At 42.9% G+C, this 13,402-nt stretch overlaps 1 protein-coding gene across 2 annotated transcripts in view; it reads right to left on the bottom strand.

Annotated features, from left to right (window-relative positions):
- LOC121575122 (glutamate--cysteine ligase catalytic subunit) overlaps window positions 1–13,402 on the bottom strand; it is a 31,453-nt gene that overhangs the window by 12,858 nt on the left and 5,193 nt on the right. Inside the window, exons 2-3 of one of the 2 annotated variants that reach the window (XM_041887999.2) lie at window positions 2,782–2,894; window positions 54–236 (exon numbers count right to left, since the gene is read on the bottom strand). In XM_041887999.2, coding sequence (XP_041743933.1) covers window positions 54–236; window positions 2,782–2,894 — 296 coding nt within the window. Of the gene's footprint in view, window positions 1–53; window positions 237–2,781; window positions 2,895–13,402 lie in introns of those variants that run through there. The other variant, XM_041888008.2, reaches the window with a different exon arrangement.

Genomic DNA, 13,402 nt, shown 5'->3' with positions numbered 1-13,402 from the left:
AATGAACAAAGTTTCAAATGGTTGAGTGAGTGACAGAATAGATACTAAACTACCTTGGGAATGAAGTGATGGTGGCAAGGGTTTCATTCTTATTCAGCACAGATGAGGCCTCTCGCCTCCTCTTCCCCATGTTGTCCTCCACTGTGTTGAACTCTGACATCGTCCCACCGTAGGGCTGCCCCGGAGTCCCTTCGATCATGTAGCTGCCATACTCTGGCCTCCAAAGGGTAGGATGGCTACAAAGAAAAACAAAGCATTATAAAAAATTAATAATAACTTCTGTTTTTAGAGGCTAATGAATAATGTCATCCCTTGTGTTATACTGATATTTCACATTAAAGTAAAAATGTTTTGTGTGTTTTTTTAATCTGATGTGAGACATTATCTCAGCAGAGGGAAAATGCTGTGTTTGTGCTTCAGGGCGCGTGCTCTTCAGTATGTGCGACAGAGAGGCAGTAATGAGGAATGCTACAGCTATAGCTACAATTCCCCACTTACACTGGTATTTCCCCTGGGTTAAGTCGGCTTCACAGATTTAGGACATCATGGGCAGTTAGCAAGCAGACCACTAATGTGGGGCTTGTACAAACACATTCACATCAAATAGAGATAAAGGCTTTTTAACCTGTGTTGAAAGAATTTAGCAGCCCAAGGTGTAGTGGGCAGGGTGATTCAATAGTGTATTTGTAAGAAAATAGTTAAAGAAAAAAAAGAATGTAAAACTCATGCTGAAGTTGCATACTCATGCTGAAGTTGCATGAGCGAGCCTTTACAGTGAGGGAAAAAAGTATTTGATCCCCTGCTGATTTTGTACGTTTGCCCACTGACAAAGACATGATCAGTCTATAATTTTAATGGTAGGTTTATTTGAACAGTGAGAGACAGAATAACAACAAAAAAATCCAGAAAAACGCATGTCAAAAATGTTATAAATTGATTTGCATTTTAATGAGGGAAATAAGTATTTGACCCCTCTGCAAAACACAACCCTTGTTGGCAATCACAGAGGTCAGACGTTTCTTGTAGTTGGCCACCAGGTTTGCACACATCTCAGGAGGGATTTTGTCCCACTCCTCTTTGCAGATCTTCTCCAAGTCATTAAGGTTTCGAGGCTGACGTTTGGCAACTCGAACCTTCAGCTCCCTCCACAGATTTTCTATGGTATTAAGGTCTGGAGACTGGCTAGGCCACTCCAGGACCTTAATGTACTTATTCTTGAGCCAGTCCTTTGTTGCCTTGGCCGTGTGTTTTGGGTCATTGCCATGCTGGAATACCCACCCATGACCCATTTTCAATGCCCTGGCTGAGGAAAGGAGGTTCTCACCCAAGATTTGACGGTACATGGCCCCGTCCATCGTCCCTTTGATGCGGTGAAGTTGTCCTGTCCCCTTAGCAGAAAAACACCCCCAAAGCATAATGTTTCCACCTCCATGTTTGACGGTGGGGATGGTGTTCTTGGGGTCATAGGCAGAATTCCTCCTCCTCCAAACACGGCGAGTTGAGTTGATGCCAAAGAGCTCGATTTTGGTCTCATCTGACCACAACACTTTCACCCAGTTCTCCTCTGAATCATTCAGATGTTCATTGGCAAACTTCAGACGGGCATGTATATGTGCTTTCTTGAGCAGGGGGACCTTGCGGGCGCTGTAGGATGTCAGTCCTTCACGGCATAGTGTGTTACCAATTGTTTTCTTGGTGACTATGGTCTCAGCTGCCTTGAGATCATTGACAAGATCCTCCCGTGTAGTTCTGGGCTGATTCCTCACCGTTCTCATGATCATTGCAACTCCACGAGGTGAGATCTTGCATGGAGCCCCAGGCCGAGGGAGATTGACAGTTATTTTGTGTTTCTTCCATTTGCGAATAATCGCACCAACTGTTGTCACCTTCTCACCAAGCTGCTTGGCGATGGTCTTGTAGCCCATTCCAGCCTTGTGTAGGTCTACAATCTTGTCCCTGACATCCTTTGAGAGCTCTTTGGTCTTGGCCATGGTGGAGAGTTTGGAATCTGATTGATTGATTGCTTCTGTGGACAGGTGTCTTTTATACAGGTAACAAGCTGAGATTAGGAGCACTCCCTTTTAAGAGTGTGCTCCTAATCTCAGCTCGTTACCTGTATAAAAGACACCTGGGAGCCAGAAATATTTCTGATTGAGAGGGGGTCAAATACTTATTTCCCTCATTAAAATGCAAATCAATTTATAACATTTTTGACATGCGTTTTTCTGGAATTTTTTGTTGTTATTCTGTCTCTCACTGTTCAAATAAACCTACCATTAAAATTATAGACTGATCATTTCTTTGTCAGTGGGCAAACGTACAACATCAGCAGGGGATCAAATACTTTTTTCCCTCACTGTATATATTACTTTTTTTAAGTTGCTAAACAGGATAATGGAACACTGTCTTATGCCGTGACAAAAGATGTGACAACATCGAAAGACCTGCATCACTATACTGAGAGATTATCAATTTCTAAAAGGACGTATTTGGGTGTTTTTTGAGCATTTGTTTATGTTTTTTCAGCGCCCCCGTACTGCACAACGAGGATGAGGAAGTGAATCACTGGTTGGGTCAAGTTTCTCAAAAACAAGTTAAATTGCAAAAAGAAAAAAGTGTCTGGACCTTTTTAGAACATCGCATTTACGTAAAAAAATAGAGATATGAGTGTAAAAAATAAAGATTATCCTTTAACATAAGAAACGCAGATACAACGCAGCAAGTTTCATACTCAACCCGATAATCTGGTCATTTTCAAAACAGATTTAAAAGCTGACTTACTTGGGGTTTGTCTTTTCACCTTTGTCTTGAAGGGTTTCCAAAACCTCCTCACCATTGAGAACAAGACGAACCTTTTCATTTTTCTCATCCATGTCAATCAACATGTATTCCACCTAAAAGGGGAGAAAAATAACATTTTGCATAACTAGTTTACATTTGAAGCCATAAAAACTGTGCAAATTCAATGGCTTTCATGTTGAAATCAGTTAGGCATGCAGCACGTTGACATCTTTGACTGCACCAATGGCTAAAAACTGATTGAAAGTAGAATCAAAGCTCATGTTGATTAGTGTTAACATGATGTAGCCTGATTCTACATTCATAACCAAGTGGGAAGGTGGAAATTATCAGTTGTGAAGTGTATAAATCCCAGGGTTGTTCCACCTCAAAAAACACAAGAAAGAGGATTTCGACACCCACCATCTCAGATTGTTCTGAAATTGTTTCTGTTGTTAGATACGGATAAGAATTGTCATTCCTGCAACATTGTTTTGTTAAAATATATTTTGATCTTTGAGAAATTAAGCTATTTGATTGCACGCAAATTGGCCATTTTAATTTATTGGATTCATATAATATTCAACAATTATAGCAGGGCTCAACATCAACGCTTGTCCACTTGCCCGGGACAAGGAAAAAATAATTGTCGGACAAGGATAATATAGAGCTTGTCCGAATGGACAACTACATTTTTAAAATAAAAATCACACAAAAATGTAAATGTCTAATATATAAGTCAGAGTCTGCTAAATGACTAAAATGTAAATGTAAATGACTTGGATCAAAAGTGTCCTAAGGATGCGATGTGTTGCGCACTGTCAACTCCCAATCTCTGCACGGAGACACTTGTCTACCTATCAGTGTGTAGGCTGCATGTAGCCTAGAGATTGGGCAAAATGAATGCATTCAGCCACAAGCATTAGTGAGTCAGGCACTGATGTTGGGCGATTAGGCCCGCATTCTGCGTTCCAATTCATCCCAAAGGTGTTCGATGGGGTTGAGGTCAGGGCCCTGTGAAGGCCAGTCAAGTTCTTCCACACCGATCACGACAAACCATTTTTGTACGGACCTCACTTTGTACACAGGGGCATTGTCCTGCTGAACCAGGAAAGGGCCTTCCCCCAACTGTTGCCACAAAGTTGGAAGCACAGAATTGTCTAGACTGCCATTGTATACTGTAAAGCGTTAAGATTTCCCTTCACTGGAACTAAGAGCCTAACCCGAACCATTAAAAACCGCCCCAGAGCATTATTGCTCCTCCACCAAACTTTACAGTCGGCACTATGCATTGGGAAAGGTAGCGTTCTCCTGGCATCCGCCAAACCCAGATTCGTCCGTCGGACTGCCAGATGGTGAAGCGTGATTCATCACTCCAGAGAACGCGTTTCCACTGCCCCAGTGTCCAATGGCGGTGAGCTTTACACCACACCAGCCGACGCTTGGCATTGTGCATGGTTATCTTAGGCTTATGTGCTTCTGCTCGGCCATGGAAACCAATTTCATGAAGCTCCCGACTAACAGTTCTTGTGCGGTAGTGAGTGTTGCAACGAGGACAGGCGATTTTTACGTGCTATGCGCTTCAGCACTCGGCAGTCCCGTTCTGTGAGCTTGTGTGGCCTACCACTTCACAATAGCAGCACTTACAGTTGACCAGGGCAGCTCTAGCAGGACAGACATTTGACGAACTGACTTATTGGAAGGTGGCATCCTATGACGGTGCCACGTTGAAAGTCACTGAGCCTTTCAGTAAAGCCATTCTACTGCCAATGTTTGTCTATGGAGATTGCATGGCTGTGTGCTCGATTTTATAAACCTGTCAACAACAGGTGTGGCTGAAATAGCCAAATCCACTAATTTGAAGGGATGTCCACATATTTTTGCATATATTGTGTAGCTGGACAGGCACCATGAAAGTGCCACCACCACTACCAAACCTTGAACCAGCTGCAAAAAAGGCAGCATACAAGTACAAAAGGATACAAAAACTCATTCCGACCTGGAAAAAGGAGTTTCCATGGGTTTGACATGACAGAGGGTGTTGTCATGTACTGCTCGACGTGTCAGGATTTCCCCGGTTTTGCAGACACGTACAGTGCATTCGGAAAGTATTCAGACCCCTTGACTTTACAGCATTATTCTAAAACGTTTATTTTTTCCCATCAATCTACACGCAATACCCCATAATAACAAAAACAGGTTTTTAGAAATGTTTGCACATTTATTAAATATAAAAACTGAAACATTACATTTACATAAGTATTCAGACCCTTTACTCAGTACTTTGTTGAAGCACCTTTGGCAGCGATTACAGCCTCGAGTCTTCTTGGGTATGACGCTACAAACTTGGCACACCTCTATTTGGGGAGTTTCTCCCATTCTTCTCTGCAGATCCTCTCAAGCTCTGTCAGGTTGGATGAGGAGCATCGCTGCACAGCTATTGTCAGGTTTCTCCAGAGTTGTTTGATCAGGTTCAAGTCCAGGCTCTGGCTAGGCCTCTCAAGGACATTCAGAGACTTGTCCCGAAGCCACTCCTGCTTTGTCTTGGCTGTGTGCTTAGGATTGTTGTCCTGTTGGAAGGTAAACCTTCACCCCAGTCTGAGGTCTTGAGCGCTCTGGAGCAGGTTTTCATCAAGGACCTCTCTGTACTTTGCTCCGTTCATCTTTTCCTCAATCCTGACTAGTCTCCCAGTCCCTGCCGCTAAAAAACATCTGCCACCACCATGCTTCACCGCAGGGATGGTACCAGGTTTCCTCCAGACGTGACGCTTGACATTCAGGACAAAGTGTTCAATCTTGGTTTCATCAGACCAGAGAATCTTGTTTCTCATGGTCTGAGAGTCCTTTAGGTGCCTTTTGGCAAACTCCAAGCGGGCTGTCATGTGCCTTTTACTGAGGAGTGGCTTCTGTCTGGCCACTACCACAAAGGCCTGATTGGTGGAGTGCTGCAGAGATGGTTGTCCTTCTGGAAGGTTCTCCCATCGCCACAGAGGAACTCTGGAGCTCTGTCGTTGACTATTGGGTTCTTGGTCACCTCCCTGACCAAGGCCCTACTCCCCCGATTGCTCAGTTTGGCCGGGCAGCCAGCTCTAGGAAGTCTTGGTGGTTCCAAACTTCTTCCATTTAAGAATGATGGAGGCCACTGTGTTCTTGGGGACCTTCAATGCTGCAGACATTTTTTAGTACCCTTCCCCAAATCTGTTCCTCCACACAATCCTGTCTTGGAGCTCTACAGACAATTCCTTCGACCTTATGGCTTGGATTTTGCTCTGACATGCACTGTCAACTGTGGGACCTTATATACAGTGGCTTGCGAAAGTATTCACCCCCTTGGCATTTTTTCTATTTTGTTGCCTTACAACCTGGAATTAAAATTGATATATCATTTGATTTACACAACATGCCTACCACTTTGAAGATGCAAATTTTTTTGGGGGGTGAAACAAACAAGAAATAAGACAAAAAAACAGAAAACTTGAGCATGCATAACTATTCACCCCCCAAAAAAGTCAATACTTTGTAGAGCCACCTTTTGCAGCTATTACAGCTGCAAGTCTCTTGGGGGTATGTCTCTATAAGCTTGGCACATTTAGCCACTGGGATTTTTGCCCATTCTTCAAGGCAAAACTGCTCCAGCTCCTTCAAGTTGGATGGGTTCCGCTGGTGTACAGCAATCTTTAAGTCCTACCACAGATTCTCAATCGGATTGAGGTCTGGGCTTTGACTAGGCCATTCCAAGACATTTAAATGTTTCCCCTTAAACCACTCGGGTGTTGCTTTAGCAGTATGCTTAGGATCATTGTCCTGCTGGAAGGTGAACCTCTGTCCCAATCTCAAATCTCTGGAAGACTGAAACAGGTTTCTCAAGAATTTCCCTGTATTTAGCGCCATCCATCATTCCTTCAATTCTGACCAGTTTCCCAGTCCCTGCTGATGAAAAACATCCCCACAGCATGATGGTGTTGTCGGGGTGCTGAGAGGTGTTGGGTTTGCGCCAGACATAGCGTTTTCCTTGATGGCCAAAAAGCTCAATTTTAGTCTAATCTGACCAGAGTACCTTCTTCCATATGTTTGGGGAGTCTCCCACATGCCTTTTGGCGAACACCAAACGTGCTTATTTTTTTCTTTAAGCAATGGCTTTTTTCTTGCCACTCTTCAGTAAAGCCCAGCTCTGTGGAGTGTACGGCTATGGACAGATACTCCAATCTCCGCTGTGGAGCTTTGCATCTCCTTCAGGGTGATCTTTGGTCTCTTTGTTGCCTCTCTGATTAATGCCCTCCTTGCCTGGTCCGTGAGTTTTAGTGGGCGGCCCTTTCTTGGCAGGTTTGTTGTGGTGCCATATTCTTTCAAATTTTTTATAATGGATTAAATGGTGCTCCGTGGGATGTTCAAAGTTTCTGATATTTTTTTTTATAACCCAACCCTGATTTGTACTTCTCCACAACTTTGTCCATGACCTGTTTGGAGAGTTCCTTGGTCTTCATGGTGCCGCTTAGTGATGTTGCAGACTCTGGGGCCTTTCAGAACAGGTGTATATACTGAGATCATGTGACACATCATGTGACACTTAGATTACACACAGGTGGACTTTATTTAACTAATTATGTGACTTCTGAAGGTAATTGGTTGCACCAGATCTTATTTAGGGGCTTTTTAGCAAAGGGGGTGAATACATATGCACGCACCACTTTTCCGTTATTAATGTTTTAGAATTTTTGAAACAAGTTATTTTTTTCATTTCACTTCACCAATTTGGACCATTTTGTGTATGTCCATTACATGAAATCCAAATAAAAATCCATTAAATTACAGATTGTAATGCAACAAAATAGGAAAAACTCATACAGGGAGGATGTGAGGGACCTGGCAGGTGGTGCCAGGAAAATAACCTCTCCCTCAACGTCAACAAAACAAAGGAGCTGATCGTGGACTTCAGGAGACAGCAGAGGGAGCACAGTGGAGAAGTTGAAAAGCTTAAAGTTCCTCGGCGTACACATCACTGACAATCTGAAATGGTCCACCCACACAGACAGTGTGGTGAAGGCGGCGCAACAGCGCCTCTTCAATCTCAGGAGGCTGAAGAAATTCAAGATGACGGTCAATCACCCTAAGGCTTGGCCCCTAAGATCCTCAAACATTTACAGATGCACAATTGAAAGCATCCTGTCGGGCTGTATCACCGCCTGATACGGCAGCTGCACCGCCCGCAACCGCAGGGCTCTCCAGAGGGTGGTGCGGTCCGCCCAACGCATCACCGGGGGCACACTGCCTGCCCTCCAGGACACCTACAGCACCCAATGTCACAGGAAGGCCAAAAAGATAATCAAGGACATCAACCACCCAAGCCACGGCCTGTTCACCCCGCTATCATCCAGAAGGCGAGGTCAGTACAGGTGCATCAAAGCTGGGACAGAGAGACTGAAAAACTGCTTCTATCTCAAGGCCATCAAACTGTTAAATAGCCATCACTAGCTGGCTACCACCCGGTTACTCAATCCTGCACCTTAGAGGCAATTGCCCTATATACATAGACATGGAATCACTGGTCACTTTAATAAATGTTTACATACTGCTTTACTCATTTCATATGTATATACTGTATTCTATTGTATTTTAGTCACTGCCATTCCGACATTGCTCATCCTAATATTTATATATTTCTTAATTCCATTCTTTTACTTTTAGATGTGTGTATTGTTGTGAATTGTTAGATACTACAGCACTGTTGGAGCTAGGAACACAAGCATTTCCCTAAACCCGCAATAACATCTGCTAAATATGTGTATGTGACCAATAAAATGTGATTTGATAAGTACTGTACAAACATAGTCATACATAATTCATAAGTAAAAGTATATTTTATAAAATGTAAATTGGTGGGTATTTGTGTGTTATTCACCAACATGTGGACTTGAACTTCATTGTGTGAGTCATTGTGTTCTGTGACATTTTGATCTCGGAGTTTTAGAGATGCATCTTTTTATCTATGTGTTTCGCTATTGTGAGGTAAATAGACATCAATCAGCTTTCATTAGATTGTCATAGGTTAATATTCTATTTAGTATTATACGGTAATTAATCAATTCTGTCCCACTAAGGAAAATGTCAATGAAGTCACTGATGTACTTTATTGTATGCAGATTCAGTTTGTTATAGTTTCTATATTGTTGGAGAGTCAGGGGTTGTCCACTGTTATTAAAATAACAATCAAATCGCATCTGTCAATAGTTCTTTTTTTACTACAACATCATTTTCAGTTTCGGACAAGTATTTTTAGCTATTGGACAAGTAAAAAAATCAGTTAATGTAAAGCCCTGATTATAGTACCCAACATCTGATTTGGACCAAAAGTTTTTTCTAAGAATGAGTTAGCTTAATTTCTCAGATGTTTCCTTAAATGATTATCTTATCCGTTTCTAACTACATAAACAATTTCAGAATAATCGGAGATGGTGGGTGTCATGGCTTGCTGAAATGACATGGAATGACCCACCAGTTGGATGCATTCATGTGCTGTGAACTAGTTGAAAAACGCTGATTGGCTAATGGCCAACAAGCTGCGTCAACCATAAACTAAAAGTATAGCTATCATGCTTATAAATTAATTAGTGTTCAAAAACCATATGATTAGATTGTTTATTTTATAAACAATATTTTGTTGTTGACTTTAACTGCCAAAAATGCTGTTTTCGGGGTCATTTCCTTAGTAGGTGACGTTAGAGATCAGCATGTGGGAGAAGTCGGAGCTCATGAATAATAGACGAGTTTCCCACTACTAATTAACAGTTGGAGGGGCGTTCAAGTGGATTTTTCCTAGTCGTATGTGGTAAATACCACCTTCCCACTTGGTTAGGAATGCAGGATGAGCCTATAACAGTACAATTGTGATTGTGACAAACAAAACTCCTAGAAAGACAACTACCCACAAGTTTAGACATTTGTGGAGCCAAATATTTTGGCCATTGCTCAATAGCACAAGTGCACTGCAATTCAGCTTTCAGCTCTCAATGTGTACAAGACGCACAAATCAAGCCTAGAAACTATCAGAGCTCAAACTCAGTCTACATGTTTTTCAAGTTATTAATATCAGTTCACGTTTTTTATATAATTGAACCTCAACCTAGTAGTAATCATTGTACTGCCGACTAGAAGACACCACAGAGGCTTTCAACATCAATGAAATGGTGTGGCCCAGGGCATAAAATGAACACCCGCCAAATGCAGGTCGATTTAGGAATTGGCGGGTAAGAATGTATATTTAACCAGCCACGTTGCCGGGTAATCAATTTGGAGGGCTCTACTTAAGTTATAATGCCAGAGAAGCCGGTGTTTGGAGGATATATTGGCACGGGTGTTGTTAGGCCCGAGATTAAGTCAAGGGCCGGCAAACCGTGCCAATATACAGTGCCTTCGGAAGGTATTCAGACCAAATGACTTTTTCCACTTTGTTGATACGTTACAGCCTGATTCTAAAATGGATTAAAAAATAAATAAATAAATCCTCAGCAATCTACACACAATGCCCCATAATGACAAAGCAAAAACAGGATTTTAGACATTTTTGCAGAAATACCTTATTTATATAAGTATTCAGACCCTTTGCTATGAGGCTCGAAAATTGAGCTTAGGTGCATCCTGTTTCCATTGATCATCCTTGAGATGTTTCTACAACTTGATTGGAGTCCACCTGTGGGAAATGCTATTGATTGGACATGATTTGGAAAGGCACCTACCTGTCTATATAAAGGTACCACAGTTGACTGTGCATGTCAGAGCAAAAACCAAGCCATGAGGTCAAAGAAATTGTCCGTAGAGCTCCGAGACAGGATTGTGTCGAGGCACAGGTCTGGGGAAGGGTCCCTAAAAATGTCTGCAGCATTGAAGGTCCCCAAAAACACAGTGGCCTCCATCATTCTGAAATGTAAGAAGTTTGTAACCACCAAGACTTCCTAGAGCTGGCCACCCGGCCAAACTGAGCAATCGGGGGAGAAGGGCCTTGGTCAGGGAGGTGACCAAGAACCCAATAGTCAATCTGACAGAGCCCCAGAGTTCCTCTGTGGAGATGGGAGAAACTTCCAGAAGGACAACCATCTCTGCAGCACTCCACCAATCAGGCCTTTATGGTAGAGTGGCCAGACGGATGCCACTCCTCAGAAAAAGGCACATGACAGCACCTAAAGACTCTCAGACCATGAGAAACAAGATTCTCTGCTCTGATGAAACCAAGATTGAACTCGTTGGCCTGAATGCCAAGCGTCATGTCTGGAGGAAACCTGGCACCATCCCTACGGTGAAGCATGGTGGTGACAGCATCATGCTGTAGGCGGCAAGTAGCTTAGTGGTTAAGAGCGTAGTGCCAGTAACCGAAAGGTCGCTGGTTCTAATCCCCGAGCCGACTAGGTGAAAAATCTGTCGATGTGCCCTTGAGCAAGGCACTTAACCCTAATTGCTCCTGTAAGTCGCTCTGGATAAGAGCGTCTGCTAAATGACTAAAAATGTAAATGTTTTTCAGCGGGCAGGGACTGGGAGACTAGTCAGGATTGAGGAAAAGATTAACGGAGCAAAGTACAGAGAGATCCTTGATGAAAACCTGCTCCAGAGCGCTCCGGATCTCAGACTGGGGCGAAGGTTCACCTTCCAACAGAACAACGACCCTAAGCACACAGCCAAGACAACGCAGGAGTGGCTTCAGGGACAAGTCTCTGAATGTGGGGCGGCAGGTAGCTTAGTGGTTAAGAGCGTTGTGCCAGTAACCGAAAGGTCGCTGGTTCTAATCCCCAAGCCGACTAGGTGAAAAATCTGTCGATGTGCCCTTGAGCAAGGCACTTAACCCTAATTGCTCTGGATAAGAGCGTCTGCTAAATGACTAAAATGTAAATGTAATGTCCTTGAGTGGCCCAGCCAGAGCCCGGACTTGAACCAGATTGAACATCTCTGGAGAGACCTGAAAATAGCTGTGCAGCAACACTCCCCATCCAACCTGACAGAGCTTGAGGGGATCTGCAGAGAAGAATGGGAGAAACTCCACAAATACAGGTGTCCAAGTTCGTAGCGTCATACCCAAGAAGACTCGATGCTGTAATCACTGCCAAAGGTGCTTCAACAAAGTACTTAGTAACGTTTCTGAATACTTATGTAAATGTAATATTTCCGTTTTTTATTTTTAATACATTTGCAAACATTCCTAAAAACCAGTTTTTGCTTTGTCATTATGGGGTATTGTGTAGATTAATGAGGGGGAAAAAACAATTTAATCAATTTTAGAATAAGGCTGTAAGGTAACAAAATGTGGAAAAAGTCAAGTGGTCTGAATACTTTCCGAAGGCACTGTCTCTTGCAAACACTGGCTTCGAGGACATTATCACTTTTATACAATGGGTTACCAACATATTCAAATGATGATTGACATTTATTAAAAATGTTAATTTGATGAATTTATTCATACTATTTCATCCTTCCACAAGATATAGTCCCGACACAAATATAGGGTTGCTAACCAAGCCGGCTGGTCGTTCGTTCTATTGGTTCGGTTGCCAGAGATGCGACCCAGTCGTTCAGTCTTTTTGTTCTATATATATATGGGCGCCACTCAGCCGTTCGTTCTGAATGTTCCATTGCCATACTGGCTGGCAACGTGCTTATCCCTTGCTTGCTAGCTAGCCAACTATGGCTAACTTACAGTCACGTCAAACAGTGCAGACAGAATAACAACAGCAGCTGCATTTGCGCAAGCTGTTTTCTAGTGACATTTATTTGGATACATACAGCAAATGAGGTGTGATTTTGCCTGGCATAGAAAATGTGCTCCCTTGTCAGGACACTGTTGTTCAGAGGAGCTAGCCAGCAACACAGCTAACACAATAACTTCAAACTGAAGCCGGAAAGAATGCAAACTAGGTGCACTTAGTTTCTAATTACCTTTTTTAATTGAGATTTCTTATATACAGTGGGGAGAACAAGTATTTGATACACTGCCGATTTTGCAGGTTTTCCTACTTACAAAGCATGTAGAGGTCTGTAATTTTTATCATAGGTACACTTCAACTGTGAGAGACGGAATCTAAAACAAAAATCCAGAAAATCACATTGTATGATATTTAAGTAATTAATTTGCATGACATAAGTATTTGATACATCAGAAAAGCAGAACTTAATATTTGGTACAGAAACCTTTGTTTGCAATTACAGAGATCATACGTTTCCTGTAGGTCTTGACCAGGTTTGTATACACTGCAGCAGGGATTTTGGCCCACTCCTCCATACAGACCTTCTCCAGATCCTTCAGGTTTCGGGGCTGTCGCTGGGCAATACGGACTTTCAGCTCCCTCCAAAGATTTTCTATTGGGTTCAGGTCTGGAGACTGGCTAGGCCACTCCAGGACCTTGAGATGCTTCTTACGGAACCACTCCTTAGTTGCCCTGGCTGTGTGTTTGGGGTCGTTGTCATGCTGGAAGACCCAGCCACGACCCATCTTCAATGCTCTTACTGAGGGAAGGAGGTTGTTGGCCAAGATCTCACGATACATGGCCCCATCCATCCTCCCCTCAATACGGTGCAGTCGTCCTGTCCCCTTTGCAGAAAAGCATCCCCAAAGAATGATGTTTCCACCTCCATGCTTCACAGT

The sequence above is a fragment of the Coregonus clupeaformis genome, chromosome 1 (assembly GCF_020615455.1).
Source record: "Coregonus clupeaformis isolate EN_2021a chromosome 1, ASM2061545v1, whole genome shotgun sequence".
Lineage (NCBI taxonomy): Eukaryota > Metazoa > Chordata > Actinopteri > Salmoniformes > Salmonidae > Coregonus > Coregonus clupeaformis.
Note: the sequence above shows the minus strand (reverse complement) of the source record. Positions and strands in the feature narration are given on the sequence as shown.